At 51.8% G+C, this 19,878-nt stretch overlaps 2 protein-coding genes across 6 annotated transcripts in view; both read right to left on the bottom strand.

Moving 5' to 3' along the window:
* The window catches only part of fra (neogenin protein frazzled), a 311,161-nt gene extending 294,652 nt beyond the window's left edge, over positions 1-16,509 (bottom strand). For all 5 annotated transcript variants that reach the window (XM_072288246.1, XM_055070885.2, XM_072288249.1 and 2 more), the window contains exon 1: positions 16,169-16,509. In XM_072288246.1, the coding sequence (XP_072144347.1) occupies positions 16,169-16,259 (91 nt within the window). In that variant the 5' untranslated portion in view covers positions 16,260-16,509. The remainder of the gene's footprint in view (positions 1-16,168) is intronic.
* Positions 2,579-4,436, bottom strand: LOC126530963 (E3 SUMO-protein ligase PIAS2-like). Its single transcript, XM_050178300.3, has one exon. The coding sequence runs from the start codon at positions 4,266-4,268 to the stop codon at positions 3,108-3,110; it is 1,161 nt and encodes a 386-aa protein (XP_050034257.2). The 5' UTR covers positions 4,269-4,436; the 3' UTR covers positions 2,579-3,107.
* Positions 16,510-19,878: the final 3,369 nt, after the last annotated feature.

Raw genomic sequence — 19,878 nt, 5'->3', positions numbered from 1 at the left:
TTGCTGGGATTGGGAAGAACAGACCTAATAATTTACGGTTCTGAATTTTTTTTTTTTCGTTTTGTTAATATAACGGGCGGAAATCGCTTTCTAAATCACCCGCGCGGACACGCCCCCATCGCTTCCCGGAGCGCCGGGTGAGGACGTTGGCAGAGGAGAGAACCGGCGAGAGTGACGTCATGGGCGGAGACCGAGCCAACCGAGCTGCGGACCGGCGTGCTGCCATGTGCTGGCATGCGTCTTTCCGTCCTGCGCTTTACTGAACGACGCTACGAGAGATCTGCCGCCGCCGCTCACGTTTGTTTTGCGATTTTCGTAAACTGTTCTTTCCTTCTGTGCTGCGTGAGTGCCTACAGCCAAGGGCGACCAACATGCCCTCGTTCTGTGCAGCATTCGGCTGCGCGAACACAGGCGGGCGAGACGATGTGGTGTTTCACAAATTCCCAAAGGAAAAGAAGCTTGCAGCGCAGTGGGTACGTGCGGTGAGGAGAGATAAGTTCGTGCCGACGAAATCAACTTTGCTGTGCTCGGACCATTTCCGCGACAGTGACTATCATCGGAGCTTGACAACGATGCGGGCAATCGGTATTCCAATTAAATCGGCGCGACTGAAGCCCGAACAGCTTCAAGTACACAGCTTGGCAGAATTCGACGGTTCTTCTTTCCCAACTTTTTCCATACTAGCCAGACAAACTGGCGGTATGCTGCATACCTCAACTGCCTGTAAAAAAAAAAAAAACTTGCTTTTGCATCACTCTTTTTCCATTGGCCATATCATTTTCACACCTGTGTGTAAACTTCTTGCCTTGTCCAGCCGGTTCGACTCCTTTCTGGGCAAGTGCCACTTCCAGTACTGCCCTGCTGAGTGAGGCACACAGTCCTGAATTGTCTTGAACTTGTTACGCACTGCGTGCGCTTCTGTTTTTTCCTAATCTCTTGCACCTCCTGGCAGCACAAGCAGTTCTCTTCATCTTCCATCAATACGCACATACGCACATGCAGCTGCACCTAGTTTAATGAAAGCGTGATTAGGCCCACATTGATGCACTGGAGAAATACGAATATTTGCAGCTATTAACGTCTGGTAACACAGTTTTAGCGTAGCCGGATAGCCTTACGACAAATGCGAAAACGCGTTGTTGCTAGCGTTGCTATACTCCGTTTCATACATCAGGTGCAACGCTATGGAGGCTTGAGATACTTCTTGCAGTGACTGCGTTCGCACTTAGAAAAAGTTCGGTGTTTCTTGACCCGATTTTTCAGAAAGCTTTCCATATATAAGCTCAGTTCGGAATGAAAAAAAAAAAAGAATTTACCCATAGAAACCATCCGTGTACTTATACGGCTGCTAACACGTCCTTTTAAAAAAAAATTCTTTTCGGTATTTTTTAATTGCAGCCCGTCGCGGCAGCTTCACGTGCATGCTCGCGCGAGCAAACGCCGCTGGCACGCTGCGAAGCATAGACGGAAACGCGCGCAGTAATAAATTTTGGTGACAGGACTTCGAGCGTAGCTTCCACAGCGATGCACCTGAGGTATCAAATGGAGTGTAGGCTTGCCTAGTGACATTCGACGTACGGTTCAGTTATCGTGTTTACCACACGGCGGTGCTAAAACTGCCTAATATCTTTATGTCAACACTAGCATGGAGCACGCATACCGATTCTTGATCGAGCCACACTCGCAAAGTCGTCGAACCATAGTATGAATATTGCACATATAATACCTCTGGTCATCTCTGGATGTGTATGATAAGCAACTTCCATGACTGTACCTCACAGCACTGCATGTGCGCGCTTTGAAACGCGGCACTTATGTTCGCGATCGTGTATCAACGCTGAAAAAACCACGGGACTTTAGACAAGCAGCGGCAAGGTGCTTGACATCGCGGAATTGCACCCGTGTAAATCTAATGAGAAGTTAGTGCTTCGGCATTCTTCCAGCAGCATGTTCCCAGTGACACTTTAGCGCATTTTTTCTCCCGTCATTGCAACGTGCAGCTACATGAAAAAAAAAAAAAAACATGCGTACCAGCTAAGATTTCGAGCGCGCGAGAAGGTGCACACATCGCTCTCGCTGTTGGCACACTCAATATCGTCGTTGACTCTGTTGCCGCCATCCTTTTCCGTATCGGCTGTGGGTTCAAACACGTATGGGGACAATACAAGCTGTCGGAGACAGCGAGAACGTTCCATCTTGCAACTCAGCTATGAAGCCAGAACAGCAGAACCGCGTGCTACCAGAGAGAAAGGAATGGTGCTACGCTCTGAAACGGAGACATGCGGCGGCGCCGACCGGCGACTACCGCCAACGACGTCACAGCGGCCCCGACCAATCACGGCCAACAGCGGCGTTCGCGCGATGCCCTGAGGCGCTGGTGCGCGTTTTCTTGGAAAAACAGCCGCTTGCGTTTGTTTCCGCCATTTTTGAACCAGATATTCGTGTTCAGGGGACTCAAAACTGTAGAATGCCGCAGAGAACTCATTTTTTTCGAAAAGTGTTTCAGCTTCCCTTTAAGTACGCCTGTGCCCACCGCTATACTGGCCCTTTTCAAGTAAACCATAACAAAACACTAGAATCCATTCACAAGCGAACAGCTCGATTTATTCTACCTGTCTGCTCTTACCGTTACAACACGTACGAGAGCAATAAAATCCGGAACGCCCCATTTATATAAATGCCCGCCACGACAACGGATCATTATACCGATGGACACTTTCAACGCAGCACTGAAAACGCGGCTGCACTCAATCGCGCACGTTAGCAAGGCGCGCCAAGGTCTGTGCAAGTCGTTTAAACGGTGCCATAAAAGCGAATCAACGCGCTGCATCCACATGATCAGGGATACTGGGAAACTGAGGGGTACTGATGCTTCCATTCGTGTTACGGCTTCACGCACTTGGAATGTGGCACTGGGAAGCGCCTATATCCCGCCGTGGCCATCGCCGCTCCTTAAACTTGATAAATAAATCCCTGCGGTGACGTCACCTCGCCACAGGTGATGCAAGGGAGGAGGCGGAATGCAGCGGTACCGGGAACGTATCGCTATATAGGTCCAGGGCAAGTGTTCTGGTGCCATATATATATATATATATACAGGCGCGCCGCTAGAGTTGACGCCACGGAGCACTGCTCACCTCCTCCTCCTCCCCGTCACTGCTGCTGAGCTCGGTCAAGTCAACAACCTCCATCTTGGGCCGCTTGCAATGCTCGGTAGGCGAGGACCGCGAAGGTGGTGTTGAACTCCGAGCACTCGACGGGGACGGTGTCGCGGTAGTGGCGGCGTCATCGTCGACGTCACAAACCTCCTTCCGGGACGCCGACGGAGCCCAGGACCCGTCCTCGCGGAAAACGACGCTGTCGCAGTCGCCGGGCGCCTCCGCAACGATACGAACGAACAGCTGGTCGACGAGCAGCGACGAGAATGCTGCCTGCTGACCACACAGGGGGCACGTCCACGCGGGCCTCCTCTCGTTGATCTGCAGGTAGTTGGAGGCGTCGAAGCACTCCAGGTGCTTGCACGCACGACCGCGGCACGGGACGCTCATTCGCGCCCGGCTCAGCGGGCACGTGAGCGGAACGCGAAAGCTCGTCACCGCGACATCGTCGCAATTCGCCCGGCGCTGCATCTTTTTCTTGATCATCGCTCTCGTGAGGGATGCCCTCTGCGTGCTTTGCTGCTGCAGCCCGCTAAGAATCGTCGCTACCGACAGCTTCCTGACCAGGAACACACCAGCGACGTACTCACGGTCGCGTACGGGCCGCCAGGTCACAGAAACCTGGTTTCTCACAGAAGAAGACAGAAAACAGGAGGTGACGATGTCGATGGGCAGACGTATCCATTCGGTCGCCCCGTCGGAGACCTTGGAGGGAATCGGCGCTGGCACTGAAACGAGCCGACCGTTGACCTTTAAGGCCAGATCGGAAGGGTAGCTGTCGTCCTGCTCGTGTCTCGTGTTCAGCAAACAGAACCGAAGGTGCACTTGCACTTTGAACTCCGGAATCGATGCCGTTTTATATGTCACCGACGAGCGAATGTCCGTCAAGTCCTCCGATCTGAACTGAAAATGAAGACTCACTTTCTGCCAGTCTGTGCTTCCGCTGGTCGCGAGGCGCGTTGGTAGCATAAGTTTGGCCAGGACTTCGTAGAAGGGGAGCCGCTTGAAACGCACACGCGGGTGCATTGAGCACGACCGCTTACCGGGCGTCTTGGCCGTGCCTCCGGGACTCATCGTCAAACGTCGGCCGGGCGGCTTAGGCCGCACCATCGGTGTCGTCGTCTTCTCACGAATCAACCGCGCCGCGGACTAAGCTTTCGTTCGATAGATCGTTTCATTTGACAGATCGTGCCTGTCTTACACCGTTTTCCGGCCTTACAGTGCGAATGATGCGCTATCTTTCCCAACGATCAGAGCGGTGCGAGCAAGCAGTATTTTTGCTCACCCGCGCACCCGTTACGTCAGAATCCGTGAGCCTGCATGGAGTGCCACCAGGTGCCACTGACGTCATGTTCTTCATAGTTCTTCAGAAGGCGCAGTTTTGATTCTCAGAGCCCGCGGCGCTCGCGCATCACGACATGCGATCGGCAATTGCACGCAAATCAAGCGGTACATTTGTTTAATGTGCCTGTAGCCCGCGCTTGCCTCCACCATTGCGACGTAAGTAAACTTCACAAATCATACGGCTCATCTTCAGCTAGCTCATATAGCTTCGATCAGGCAAGAGCTCCAGGAACATATCTCTATAAGACCATTTACGTGAAAGATCAAACGTGTGAGTCGACGACAGCCTTCCCATGAATGGTTCGTACAATAGTTGCGATGGCTCGCTTCTTCATGCCTTCTTGGAAAGCGCCCCGTCGCCTAAAGCCACGGCTGGAGTGGCGAGCTTAGACAGTAGCACTCGCAGTATTTCAGCACTGGAGTGTCTGCCGTGGGTAATTTGCTCAATTAGAATTGCTCGTAGTTTGCCCCCTCCAGCAAACACGACCACTGCGCTCTCCACCGAATCTGCGCCGGAACGCTGTAACGAGCGGACTCGAAGAAATACAAACTCTTGTTTCGTTACGCGTTGCCTCGAGCAAGAGCCAGGCCTGTGGAGTAAGCTTCTCCAGACCTCATTCCTTTACAAAGCTTAGTTCCTTTTTTTATTATTATTAATTATGTTCCTTTTCACGTCAGTCTGCTGACACGTCTCTTCATTTTGGCCGCAGTTGGTACGCGCCATCGTGCCAAGACGACAGCGAGCAACTCGCACGAATGCAGGCGGCCCTTTCGTGCTCAGGCCCGAACACGCGAAATGCAATGTTTATTCTCTCTCTCTCTCTCTCTCTCTCTCTCTGTATCTCTCTCTCTCTCTCGTTAGCGAGAAGGATGTCCCGCCGCGAAACATGAGCAAGACAGAGAGCGCGAGCGAACCGCATTCTTCACCATTTCTTCTTCGTCTACTACTTTCTAACCTGTCGCCGTGCGCAGCCTCTTCAAGTGAGGTTCTTCAGACAGCGTGGCAGCCACTCTGCTTTTCATTATCGCAGGAAAGAAATAATCGAAAGGAGATCAAAGGATGACTTCGCTTTCGGCACCATACAGCCATGATACAGCGCTTCCCTCGTTGGCGGGACAGCGCCAATGCAGGACGAGTACTTCGCGGCTCAGGGGAAGGGACCCGGAAACGAGACGGCACGAGTGTATATGCGGGGTCTGCGCACACAGTATGCCTATACGTTTACACGAACGCGATGAAGTCGAGTCGAGTCGGCTCGTCGGGCCGAAAGCCGGTCGTCGGGTTCAGGTAAAAAGGCTAGCAGGTGGCTCCGAGTGAGCGTCGAAACGATTTTTCGGTCCACGCGCCTGCAACTGGTGGTTTTGAGTCGTCCAACCTGCTTGGCAAGATTCATGAAAAACACGGTCGGGTCGGATGAGTCACCTTGACTTCTGACTCGAACCGCGATCGCGTCGTGTTCGTGTAAACGGCCGAAAAGCAAACAGCTGAGGCTTCCGGACTGCAGAAGACCGCCGCTGGAACGCAGCGTGGCTTGGAAGCGCGTTCTGCCACGACTTTCTGGTCACGTGTGTGCGGTATACTGGAAGGTTGGCACACAGAAAATGGGGTACCAGCGCCCGTCCGTGTCTGACGCCTTTTCCTTGTGCACGCGTCCTTTTGTGTTTCGCTGGTGCCCCCTCTTTTAAGTTTGTGATGAACCTTATTTCGAAGGTGATCCAATGTTACTTGCGCAAGCACCGTTTCGATTCAGACCCACGACATCATGAGGTAACTGAACTGCTGTACGACAGTGTACCAACGACAGAAAACATGGACCCGACAGCACTTACTTAATCGCGCCAAGTGTCGTGATTACTGAGTGAACCAAAGCACCTATAGACCTTAAACAGTTCAGTAACAGTCAGCCGGCACAAATTCTCTCACTGGTATCCGCCTGCCGCGACATATGTTCACTTGGTTAAAGAAAAGGAAAACGTGTGTAGGTATTCGAGTGTACATATCTTTTCGTATCCTTGAAAGATATAGAACTTCGGGAAAGAAAACGACTCCAAATTTTATTGCGCTTGTAAACCGTCCGCGTTTCTCCACCGTCCAACTCGCCTATTTCTCCCTCCAGAGGCACAACTAAAAGAGAGCCTGAGAGTCAGCTGCGATAGGGACCGGCTATCAACCAAAATTCGGCCGCGCGCCGGGCGCCTCTTCTACCCACTTACGCGAACCTACGGGAACAAACCTATACACTAGGAACTGCGTGCGGTATCGCAGGGGTATAGAGTTGCGAAAAGAAACAGGCTTGCTATCCTCTTCGGCGACACGCAGGAATTAGGGTTCACCGCATCGTTGATCTCCAGAGCATACACACAGCAGCGTCGCTTCTTTTTCTTTTCTTCAATCTCGGTACCTCGTCCTCGTGGCCACTTTAGAAAGCCATACGAGCCTGCAAAACGGGCCCGAAATGGATCGTGTTTACTTGCCGCCACCGCCGCCGCCGCTGCTACACACGAGAGACGGCTATTAGGCGCGCTACACGGGCTGTCCCGCCCTTGCCCCCCTGCTTTTATCTGCACTAACGCACGGCGAAGTCTCGACCCGTGCGTACCGCATACTAATCGCGCCGAGCGGGTCACGGCGGCCGCGCAACAATGTCGAAAACGAAGCGCCGCGTGCGGTATGCGTGCGCGCGCGCGGCCGCGTTGAAAGAAAACCGGAATCCGGAGCGCAGCGCGTGCTGTTTGTAGCGCGCCGCAGCTCTCGGGGGCAGCGATCGGACGTCGCGAGCTTGCTTGCGCGCGGGTGGAGCCGCCGACGGCCTGCGGTGCTTCGGCTTTGCATGCTGATTCGCGGCCCGCCAGACTGATGTGCTCGGGGCTCGCCGCGGCAGCCGTTCGACATAAATCATGCGCGCGGGCGCAGTATGCTACGTGCTGGGCGAAGGCGAGGATAGGCTACACTTCCGAGAGTTCCTGCTGTGAGAGACGTAGAGTGAGGGATAAGGACACGCGCGGCGTCCGCGGGAATCCTGCGAGCGGTTCCGGGGCCCGAGGAGTTGAAAAGCGAGCGAAAGTGCGTTGCGCCCAGAGGCGTCAAAAGAGCGTGGCGGCGCCGTGGAGGCAGAGTCCAGAGGGGAGCGGCCACTTGCCCCCGCCACTGAGCTTCCCTATCCGCGGGGGCAGTCGTCGCCGTCATTGCTATATCACGAACCGAATCCCTCCGTACGTTAAAGGACAAAAATCTGTCGAGCGATCTCAAATCATAGCGCTGCCCTGCGCGCACCTACAAAGCCCGCCTTATCCAAGACGTTATATAGTATATTGTTACGGGTAGAGATAAAGATAAATGAAAATGTATTTGCTATTTACAAGTTGTAGCATGACAATATATTGCGTTTCTTATGGCTACCTGTTGCTTTCAGTTAGACTTTTTGTTGAAACGCAATTGTGTATAACACGACACGTTCTTATTTCTTAAAGTGTTTAAACGCATGAAGGTTTCGTAATCTATTCATCGCCGTCGACGGTGTTTTCATTCCATTGATACAGGCATCCCGTAACTCTAAATGCATTACATCATGAGTATACCCATTATGATCAATCTCGCGATATACGACTCTGCACAGGTGCGCTGACCTGCTCCAATCACGGGTGCAACGACAAAAATCGGAGTTGGCCCCGGAGCTAAAGTTTTCTCGTATAGTAATCCGATGGACTTTGCTACTTTAAGAACACCCACGCCAGTACATTTTTTTTTTTTTTCAAAATGTCCTCACGCAGGCACCCGGATATTGCTCTTCGAAAAGACCCCGCTTCACTGCCGCCCGTGCTTCTCACTTGGGAGATACGTACGAAAGCTCTTACATCAGGCAGTTGAGGCGTACACGTTTGTCGCGCAGCAGTTTCGCTCGCACTGGTCTTCTGCTTCCGATTTTCACTTGTATTATTATTATTATTATTATTATTATTATTACTTTTTTTTGCTTTTTAACCGCGTCATCGACCTAACCTTGAACCTCCAAAAGTAGCTGTAGCTGGCAGAGGAACACTTCCTTCGGCACTGCAGTCAGGACCGCAGGGTGGTTTTTCAGGACGTCGGCCTCGATCCCGGGCGCACAGGAAACGCCAGGACCGCGGGTGACGCAGGCCAGACATTCATTCCCACGGTCTCGCGCTCCTTCATTTCCGCGCGTTTAATGACGCTCTCCGCTTTCATCGGAACGGCTGGAACACGTCGCGGAGCGTAATGCACTCGGGCCGTGAGCAGAGACGGTCGCGGGTCGAGGGGACGCGCCGAGCAGGTCGTATCCGGCCCTCCGCCTACACATCGTTACGTACAAGTACGGGGCACCGCATGCGTGCACGAGCGTGAACTTACATATAGTATCAGTATGGCCTGCTCGTGCTTGGTGAATGCGTGTACGCCCCCTCCCTCCTTCTCCTATTTCTTTCTGGGAGCCTCTGAATATACATACATGCGCCGAGAAAGAGCCTGCTTATTTATACAGCGGCGACAAGTCGGGCATCCCGAGAGTGACGGATGCCAGGTTCCGTTGCAGTATACGAAGCCGCACGGGAATGCTAATACAAACGCGATTGGGGCGCAGTAGGCGTGCAAGGTCTGGTAAGTCTTCCTGGGCGTACTGCTTCCGTGCGCAGTGGCTAAAGGGCGTAAATCGTGCACGGCCGGCAATGTAGCTGTAGGCGCGACTCCTATATACAGCACTCGTGGCTCACCAAAGCCCGAGTCGAGTTTAAAACTGCCATTCTTTTCAGCGCATGTACCTTCTTAGATACGGACCATTAATTAGCATCGGTCAAGTTCGCCGAGCGCAACCACTCGCCGTCGCATTCCAGTACGCGACCACCATGCTACCGGACACGCCAGACAGGCTGGCTATCCCCGCCCTCGTGTGTCGCGCGTGGAGCTTTTGTCACCCCACCTGTGTGACGCCTTCCGAAAGTGTACACGGAGGCCGGTACAGTTCGAGATAGTTGACCTTAGTCCCGAGGAAAGCTGCTTTGCAGCACTGGAAGGTCGTTCAAGGCCGACCAGGCGAGGAGGCAACACCGGACGGATGATCGGAGAATAGAGCCCAAGGAGTGTCCCCGTTGGCCGAACGTGACGCCTCGTGCACGGGCCCTACGATTGGCTGGAAATGACGCGACCATGACTGACTAAAGGGGTTATAAGCAGATGATGATGATGTTGAAAACGTAGGAGAAGCATGGTCGGATGCTTAAGCGGGAGACACACGGTCCGATTCGGTGTCCGATCCGGCGTCCGATGCGCCGGAACGGCAGCCGGAATCGAGGTGTTTTGCCGTGCCGAAGCGCCGGATCGGACGTCCGGCGTACGACAAACCGGGCAGATTTTCATCGTCCGACGCGTCCGACAGCCGCAACGTCGTCTGGCCGCAGCCAATGACAGCGCGGCTGGCATGTGACGTTCTCTGACGTTCCCTGCACGGAGGCGGCGCTGGCTGGCCGGTTTCTCGCAGTGTTTTTTTTTTTTTTCCTTGCCTGCTGCAGTTTGTTTCCGACACGAAATAGTTACCAGTTCAGTAAACTTATCTCGAATGTGTGCCTGTTATGCAAAGCAGCGCCTAGTACGCTAGCACTAAGCTACTGGCGCGATCGGGAGCCGCGAGGCGAGGGCATTTCGCGGGCAGACATCACACACCGACCGTCTGAGCGAGGCTGCTCGCTTCACTTGCACGTTTGCCCTTCGCAACGACTGCGTCGAGTAAACCAATTGTATTTAATCACGGGCGACCTAAGTGTACTGTGTTAATTGTTTTGGCAAACATAAGCGCTCTTCGACGAGCTCGGGTTGGAACGTAAGCGCCGTCGGCCGCGGCGTCGGCCTAGCTAGGCCTACCGGCCCTATCGCTGGCTGTTAGCGGAGTCGTCAGTGGACAACGCGCCGTCGTGAAGTGTTTTGTCACTCGCAGGGTCATAATTTTATTGACAGTGTTCGCTTAAAGCGAAGCAGTGCTGTGCAGAGTTGTTTATATTGCGTTTCTCGACGTGGCTATGAAGTCAAGCTGGGGGGCTGGATCTGGGCGGAGCTTACACGCCGCTCAATCTTTCGGATGCACGCACCGTGTGCCCCGAATCGTCGTATGCCGCACGCCGGAGCATGCGGCGCCGCACGTCGGATCGGACGCGGAATCGTACCGTGTGTCTCCTGCTTTATTCCGGAATTCCGACCACCCTTCTCCTAACTCCCCTCCCCTTTTCCTGTCAATAAAACGTTTTCCTCATCATAATCATCATCTGCTTATAACCCCTTCAGTCCGTCGGGGTCACCTCATTTCCAGCCAGAGAACTACCGGAAAGGGAGAGACGCTCTTTTTGCCACGGGCTGCAGCGTTCGATTTGCTGCCGGCCATCGATGAACTTTCACTGTTATTTTATCTGTTTCTAATCCGTCGGCCAATTCCCGCACTCAACAGCAAGATCCAATAACGTCTATAGAAGCTCGCCAGGATTCCAGTAAAGAAGGGTCAGAAGCTACAGTAAACCCGTAAGCTATAGTAAACTCGTAACACGAATGTCACGATCGCCGCTGTTTTACTCCTCGACATCACCGACCGATCAATGTACAACGCCTATATATACGCGCCGGACCCAATTCCCTACCCCCCCCCCCCCCCTCGGGCTCGGGGGCTTCTAAGAGCTACAAGCTGAACGCCGCAGGTCGTACTGCACGCCACTCTCCTTGATTACGGGCAGGCCGCATTGTGACCTGACGGTATAAGCAAAACAACACGGACAAAAGGAGGAACAAAATAAGAAGCCCCTGTGCCACACAGTGGCGTAGCAATAGGGGGGGCCGGGGGGCCGTGGGCCCCGGGTGCAAGGGGCCTATGGAGGGGGGGTGTCATATACGTCTCAAGACACCCCTCTTTCCGCCGGCTACACCCGGGGGGGGGGGGTGACAGAAGACCTATGGGCCCCGGGTGCCAGACGACCTAGCTACGCCACTGGTGCCACATATGTATACATGTCCTACTCGTTGTACAACACTTATTAGTTCCCCTATACTAGCTTGAGCGGCACACCCTATACTTCTCGCAATGCTGTGATTTGTATATGCATTCGCGTCAACTGGGAAATTTTTGTCTGTAACGACGCATGATCCCTGTGCCAAGGTATACATAGCAACGTGGCGTGGCTATGAAGCCCACGTGCCGGTAATCAACGAGCGAAGTGACAGAAACCTCGAAAATGTGCGGTCTTTGGCGAAAGCGGGTGCACAGGCATCGCCTGTGGAACAAGCTGCTCCGGGCAAAGCGGGCAATGAATTTAAATGCCAAAACTTGGCCAGACTTGTGGACATGCCACTTGCGGAGCTTTATCCGCATTCGGTGCTCAGGGACTGCCCTGAAACTGCTACAGAACGCAACGAGGTTTTACGTTGCCTGACGTCAACCTCGCTGGACCAGTGGTCGACTTGGAGGGGCTGGCGGAGTATAGGAAAAAAGAAAGTGTTCAAAATCTGTGCTGAAATATGTTAAAATAGCAGGACTCGAAGCCCACATCTGACACTATCACACCCGAAGAGGAGCCCACTCAATCCAGAACTGCTGTATACCGTGGACTCTACGCGCCACATGCTGCCCCTGAGGGCCTAACCCGGACGCTATGTTTATTTATTTATTTTGCTTTCAATAAAAACGTTTGCAATGTCCTCCACTCACCCTCTTTTGGCTCAAGGAAAAAAGAAAGCGGTTTACTGGCACAATAGGCTATGACAAAGGCCTCTCAGCGGCGCTTGGCGTGTTCCGCCGTGCCGGACTTCAGTTTAATTCATCGAAGTGTCATTTTGGCAGTCGCCGCATTATACCATCCTTGGCCATATTGTGGACGCTGCCGGCGTACAACCTGACCCAGAAAAAATTCTTGCCGTGAAAGACTTCCCTGTGCCCAAGTCTGCCAAAGATGTTCGCAGCTTTGCGGGGCTCTGCTCATATATTTTCGCCGGCTCGTGAAGAATTTGCGAAACCGCTCCCAGATCTTCCTAAACAAGACGCCCCTATTACCTGGGGTCCTGCACAAGCCACGGTTTTCTTCGGGTTAAACACACTCCTCACGACACTTCCCATTTTGGCCCACTTCGACCCATCAGCTCGCACCGAAGTCCGCACTGACGCGAATGGTTACGGGTTAGGCGCTGTCGTATGGTCCACCGTCAGCATGGAGCGAACTGCGTCATCGCTTATGCCAGCAGGCTGCTGTCGGCATCGGAGCGAAAAAAGCCGTGACACCGGCGTCGCCAGCTTGATGCCGCCAAACTCCCTGATATTTTCGAGGTATTCGGTCCTTCTAGTGCATGGAAAGTCTACGAAAGTTGCTAGCATCAGTTTTCGTTCATTTTCGAATGAAATGTAGCTCTTGAATAATCAGTGCACACGATCTCTACCAGACGCTGCCGCTGAAGTCGCGGGGAGTTATAATAGTGTCAGATATTGTAAGTATATCGTCGCGAGCCAGTCCTCGCTTTTACGTTGGCCGCTGGCATACGATGCCAGCGGATGAATTTAATTCATTCATTAGGATGAATTTAATTCATCCGATATCCCACTTTAGACTGGTGAAATACTTATTCAAAGTTATTTCTATATAGCCAAATTAGTGGCAAACGGTTGATTATTAGTGGAGAAAACAAAGGCAAAAAAGTTCGTTCGTTCTTGAAAATTCTCGCCGAAACATCGGCGCCGTACGTCATTGTCATGGATTTCAAAGAATACCGAGTCCTTTAGAACTGAACGTGCTCTTTATTTGCCGTTAGACTATCAACTATACCCGAGTAGCCACTGACGAAATCAATGACGTCACGACGAGCCGACGCGGGAACTTCGAAGCAATATGTCGCCACCGGTCTTACGTTATTGCGTCTTTTCTGGCCTACCAAACCTCCCATCGCGTTAAGACAGGCCTACTGGCGAGGCCCGTAATGTACTAATAAAGTTTAACTCTACATGTATCTTTAGTGTCCCTCTATAGCTTCGTGTTTTCCTTCATTTGATAACCAGAAGCTCACACTCCAGTCTCTCCTTGACGCCCTTGTATGAAGTTTCATTTGAATCAGTGACCCCAGCCAAGAACTGGAACCGCGTCGCTCCTTGGATGACTTTTCTGAATGACATTTCTGAATTCATTGGAAAATGAGCATTTTTGCCCCCATCGCTGCCGCTATGCTCTCCATTTTATGCCATATCATAGCCCTCGTCACACCTATACGGTCCCGCTACCCCTCCATCCTGTGCAGAATTAGCAGTTCAGGCCAACCTCTCCGACTTCCTTCAAGCAAATCCTCTCTCTTTCTCTCGATAAACTGATCCAGAAACAAGGTCAGACACGAGGCGAGTCCGCGCTGACCTAAGCGGGCGCTGCTGCTATAGATACGCGACCGAGAGATTGAGAGGAGGCTAATTAACGACGCTGGATATACTGGCGATCGCGCGCGCGCGTCCCTGCGCAGCAAAACAACATCGGGCAGGGAGAAAATAACGACGAGGAGGCAACGGGCACGTGTGGCGCGCAGTGGGCTTCTATTGTGCTCCCGGACGCTTATCGCAAGCCTCTGGTTCCGCCGGCTGACTCCCGAACTGCGCGACAGCCATGTACGTAGTATAGCAGGCGCTGGCTTCAGCGCTGTACACACGCGCGGGCCCCGGGTTCCCCCCTGCCATTCCTAGCGTCGGCGTCCGAGCGCTGTCGCGAACCGCCGCCTCGGGATGATCGATCACGAGGTAAATGCACCGCGAGCGACGAAGGGGAAAGTAAAAGAAAGAAACCCGGTACGGGAGTAAGAAGAAGAAAAGGAAAAAGAAATGCGGGTAAACAGAGACGTCGAGATGAAGGGCACATGTACGCCCCTCGGAAGTCGCGCTGGCAGTAATAGATAGGGGGACCTGTGAAGTCCTTCGGAAGCAAGGAGAGATATCCCTTCCTTTTTTTTCCGTTTCGTCTCTTTTTTTTTTTTTCCTGCTTCCGCGAAAAGGCTGCCTGGACCATGGCCTGGACCTATGTGGACGCGCAGACAAGCGAGAGCTGTAACACTTCCGAGAATCAACAAAGAAAAACATTCTATGTCAATTGAGCTCAATGAGAGAAGAAATAAAAGAAATAACAATGGAAATTTAATGACAGTGGATTTTTTTAATGCATGAAATAACAACATGCTGATGCATGTTGTTATTTCTCCACGGCGGCAGCGTTCGCTCAGTGGCTTGGACGTTTCAGTGCTGAGGTCGTTGGTTCGACTCCCAGGCGCGGAGGCGGGATTTCGACGGGGGCGGAATGCAAAAAAGCTCGTGTGCCGACATTTAGGCACGCCGTGAAGAACCTCAGGTGGGCAAAATAATATTCCACTACGGTGTGCCTCGGAGCCCCAGTGTTGTTTTTGGGACGCAAGACCCTAACCGATCAATCATTATTGCCTCTTATATTTTTGTTCAAATGACGTACTCGCACAATGAACTGACACTTTGGCAAAGAAAGAAAAAAACCGAAACTACACGGCATGCAGGTTCACTAATTTTTTGGTCATCTATTTCTTTTCTACTTTGATCCGTAAGGAGTAAACTTGACTTCAGTCACTGTTTTCTTATTTTTTTATGTTTCTGCGCGTTCGAACATTAATGCGTAGTGGTTTAGGCACATATTGCGAAGACAACGCAGTCAGATGAGTGATGGAGTCAGTCGTTCGATTTTCCAACCAACTATTATATGAGAATGAGCGCGAAATGTGATAAGCATGAATTACCTGTTTACCCGTTCACCGCACCGGTGTCCGCGCCTAAAATGTACTGTTTAGCGACATCTATAATTCTGTTCGGCACAGCGCGTTCCAGCGATTGACATGACAAGCCTGACACATGAACTATGAACGGTGTTCTCCGCAAACACAACGAATAAGCACGCGCACCGTGTATTTATGTGAACGTAAATGTAAATGCGTACATGTAAGGTGAAAATAAGAAACTATTTTCAAATAGAGTGTCTTAGGTTGCGCATGAGGTGCGCATAATTGTCTTGCAGTGTGGTGTAGCTAACGCTACAGAAACATGGTACACTTTATAGCTTCACCTGTCAAGCATTCGGCAAGCACGTACTGCAGCGGGATCGATCTAGCGGCAGTGGGAGCCGCTCCCATTCAAACAATGAAACAAGACACAGCGCACTCTGACCAAAATCATCGAGTAACGTATCATTTTATTGCGTAATTAAAGCGCTAACGCGACGCTGAGGTGCACAAAGCAACGTGCGCGACCACCGGCGCGTATCAACGCACGTTTCCTCATTCTCTCCTCCGGACTGAAAGGATGCTCCTCCGGATGAGTCAGTCGAGGAGAAGCGGTACAGATACCGCTATCCCTCTAACGGCGGTACACAAAGTGGTCTCTTTAACGTAAACAACTGTACGTATGCTGATGGATCGAGAATTATGGGCGTAGAGATGCTAACCGCACTGAAATCAGCCGACAGATGATGGTAACTAAGCCTATTTTAAGAGCACGGACGAGCAGTAGAGTGACGCTCGCCTATCGAAGCGAAGTCCCGCACCCGTTTGTTTACACTGTCCACGACAGTTTTTTCACGTGCTCGTTTAAAAAGCAGACGACAGTGGAGGGGGGCATTTTTTGCAACGTCCATGAACTGACCTTTGACGGTGCTGAAGACGCTGATGAGCACGTAGGACACGGCGAGCGCGAACCATCGTAAACCACGTTGCTTCCGATGCTGCCCAGCCATCGCGTTATGCCCCGCACAGGATCAGATCCGAGAAAACACTCATAGGAGATGCCCAGCTCTCCTCGAAGCCACAGAGTCTGCGAAGCGAACCTTGCTGCCGCGCACTGTCAGACGACGGCGATCCTCTTCGGCGGCATCACATCGTCGCTAGGCGAGGCGTGCGTTTGACAAGCCGTACACCACAGACCCAAACAACTCTCCCGAGCACTCTCTCCGGCCGAATATGGTGGGTCCATGTTGAATTTTTACAGCGCTGTTATGGCAACCGAGTTGGGGACGCCTTCGCTCTTTCGGACCAATAGGAAAAAGAGGCCGCGCATGTCGCGCCGCTAGTGTCCTTATTCAAAACTAAACATTGCTTTCGGTTTCGGTATGCCAGTTCCTGTTTCGATTTCGCAGTTCGCGTTGATCTGCACTGCACATCGAGATTCTTAGCTCCATTTTCGCGCATGCTTTAGGTGATTTTCGAATTTATCCGTACTACATACTACTGAAGCTGAATGGCAGCTGATCGCATTTGTTAGTTTCATAACGCGATCAGGTGATAATTGGTTCAGCGTCATATGTATAACATTCACATATGAGCCATGTGGCTGTACTTGTTCTGAGTGAAATCCATAACGAAAATCACGTTGAAAGAGCACGCTGCTTGTGAGGGACCTAAACTAGAATATTAAGCTAACATATCGGATTGACGTTATAAAATAGCAGGTAGGTTGCTGTTACCAATAATCATATGCGAGGAACACTCTTTGCCACCGAACAAATGCCGAGAGTTCCGCTATCGTAAGTTCAGCGTTAGCACGGAGATATCAGGGTAAACTTTGATTTAACGGAGTCGTTATTTTGCTAAATCGAGAACTTTCTTAAATCGTAAACACTTGTATGACCCGTGTGAATAATACGCCTATCCAAGAGCGAAAAAAAGATGGCAACTTTTACCTGTGTATGCGCACCTATAGCGCCATTTACGATCACTGCTCTATGACTGCAGATTATGGTAATGCTTTCGATCATGTGTGGCTGTTTGCTTTCTGCGGCGCATGCATGCTCTACCAGGTTTATAGTGAGATAAGTTTTCTATTTCTCCATCAAGACAAAATTAGAGGCCGGCGTGAAGAATAGACATGCAGGCCATGATGCAATAACATTACTTCAAGTTAATGCCAAAGAGAAGAAGGCAAATCCTACGAAAATAACCCACGCAATTGGCTATACTGGGTGAGCTTACAGGGAACATTACAAGAAGCGTGCGGCGAAATCGAAACTATAACGCCATGGCCACTGCCATTGTAGCTCAGTGGACGAGAACGTCTGATGTATAAAGACGCTGTGGATGTGTTCCGCACCTCCACCAAATATGCTACGCGCGATGACGCAGACTAGGAGCTATATAGAAGTACATTTGAAAAATGAATACGCTGCACAATCGGCCAAAAGGCAATTGTTAACAGTCCCCACTAGCCTTCAATCGTTGTTGTCGTCTTCACACCACTGGCTTCTCCGTTATCGTAAATACTGGTCCGTAGCAATATTGGTGGGGAGGACTTACGGAGTCGCCATCTGTCGGAAGCGCCTCTCTTGCGTAGTATGAGGGATCACGCGGCGCGCTCCTCACTAGTTTCGCTTACGGCGCTCAATAAAAACACCACGCGGCAGCCCTCCTGGACATTTATGTAGGTACTCTCAAAACGAAGGAAGTTTTTGACTGTCGATATAATAATCTTGGGCATATTGAAAGCACAGAATCGTTTACAGGCGCTATCTCTTTACCGAATACGTACAGTGAACGCCACTGCGCGCGGCCGCCGCGATGGAGTCTCCCGAACCCACTTCTTGCGTGAAAGGTAGCCAAACGCTGAGAGTAAACTATGTGAAATATGTTCTTATAGTGGGCAGTCTGTACAACCAAATGGGGCATAACAGAATGGAGAGTCAATCCAGCGACCGCACGGGTTCGCAGCGACCGACTGCGCGTCTGCTTGCATGTCCGCGCACAATGTTTTGCTTTCGCTGTGAGCGCGCTTTCGCACCGTGCCATGAGCTTTAGGCCGCAGCATATGAGCATTTGACAGTACACTAGCAATCATTGTTGCGTGGACCATATCAGAACTATACAAAAATAATTATGTTGTAGAGACTTCGACGCCTAGCTACGGCGACTGTGATGTGCCGTCGCGACGATTCAATCTTTTTTTGTCTTCTAAATTCTTGGACATTTCAATGTTATTTCTCAAGTTGCGTCACACTGTATGTTTGTCGGTCTTCTCAGCGTGCGATTTCCCTCTGCTTGTTTTTCGTAATCCAGTGCAGTCGCGTAGCAACGGGGGGGTGGGGGGGTGCAAGGGGTCAGTGGGGAGGGGGGGGGGGTGTCATATACGTCTAATGACACCCGGAAATTGTTGATGTCCTCGCCTTCCTCGTCTACACTTGGGGGGGGGGGTGACAGAAGCTCTATTTGCCCCGGGTGCCAGACGACCTAGCTACGCCACTGATCCAGTGCACTAATTCATAACACAAACATGACCATATGTCGTGCGTTCTTTTTTAATGGGCGTCTTACCGCTCCCTTTCCGTTCCAGTGAACTTGCCAGTATCTAGCATCAACAACTTCATAGACCAAACCGTCATGACATTAGCTGGGCAGCGGACGCAGGCGAGCGTCTCAGTGCGCATTTTCTGCTACTCACCGAACATCGCACAGTCCCGGCGCCGTAGCAGAAAGCTTCCTTGCGTCTGTGCTTGCTGCATACCCGAGTTTAGCCGATGGCAGTCTGCCGGTTCTAAGTTTCGCCAGCCAAGCTTCAGGCAGATCCTTGCCCTGCGGTTACGTGTGAATAAGGCTGACATCGGGCTCCGTTGCGTACGTCCGGCACTGCGCCGCCTAGCAGTAGCCTACCATGCTGCATGCCTCCAAAGGCAGCCATTACCTATTATAGTACTTTCATATGCTGTCAAGCAGACACCCAAGGCGGTAAAGCCTCACCACTTAATCAGAACCGCGGCGCATGTGGGACATTTAAACTTTCGTTTTCAGCTTGTTTCGGCGCTTCCGAAGCAGCCGACGCGGCCGCTGTGTCCACGTGATCACTCATGCCACGTCACGCCGACGGTGGCGCTAGCTTTTCCAGTGGTGGAGCTCGCACCCATTATTCAGAGGACATAACTAAGATACAGCTGTAAAAATTGACGGCACGCTCGACTCATGCTCGTCTTCCCCGATTGGCACACGCTATGACCCGAGACGTACTGTAGGTGTCGTAGTTACGCAAGTTGGTTCCTTATATATTCTATGGTTACACAGCTATCGCGAGAGATGGCGCCAGCGTTCTAATGCAAGCGCCACCTGCTGGCATGGAAGCACGGGTGCAACAAGGAACTTGTTTTCGCCTCTTTGGCTGTGGGACACCGGTGCTCTCGTCGATTATCTTTGCGGGACGCTTTACGGAAACGCTTCCTTTTTGGCTTTGGAGCACGGCACCAGCTATGGGCTAACATTCGCTCGCTATCCTCGCCTGGCGTGTTGAACTTCCTTGATTCTTTAGTGTCTCATCAAAGAACTACTTTCTTGTACATAAATCAGCCAGCTGGCATTCTTACACGGAGGAAGGAGCATTGC

Source organism: Dermacentor andersoni, chromosome 5, assembly GCF_023375885.2.
Source record: "Dermacentor andersoni chromosome 5, qqDerAnde1_hic_scaffold, whole genome shotgun sequence".
Lineage (NCBI taxonomy): Eukaryota > Metazoa > Arthropoda > Arachnida > Ixodida > Ixodidae > Dermacentor > Dermacentor andersoni.
This window is presented reverse-complemented; position numbering and strand designations above follow the sequence as displayed.

Bases quoted from the DNA above. Each gene is read 5' to 3' on its own strand.
- LOC126530963 (XM_050178300.3), bottom strand. From the start codon at position 4,268: ATGGTGCGGCCTAAGCCGCCCGGCCGACGTTTGACGATGAGTCCCGGA.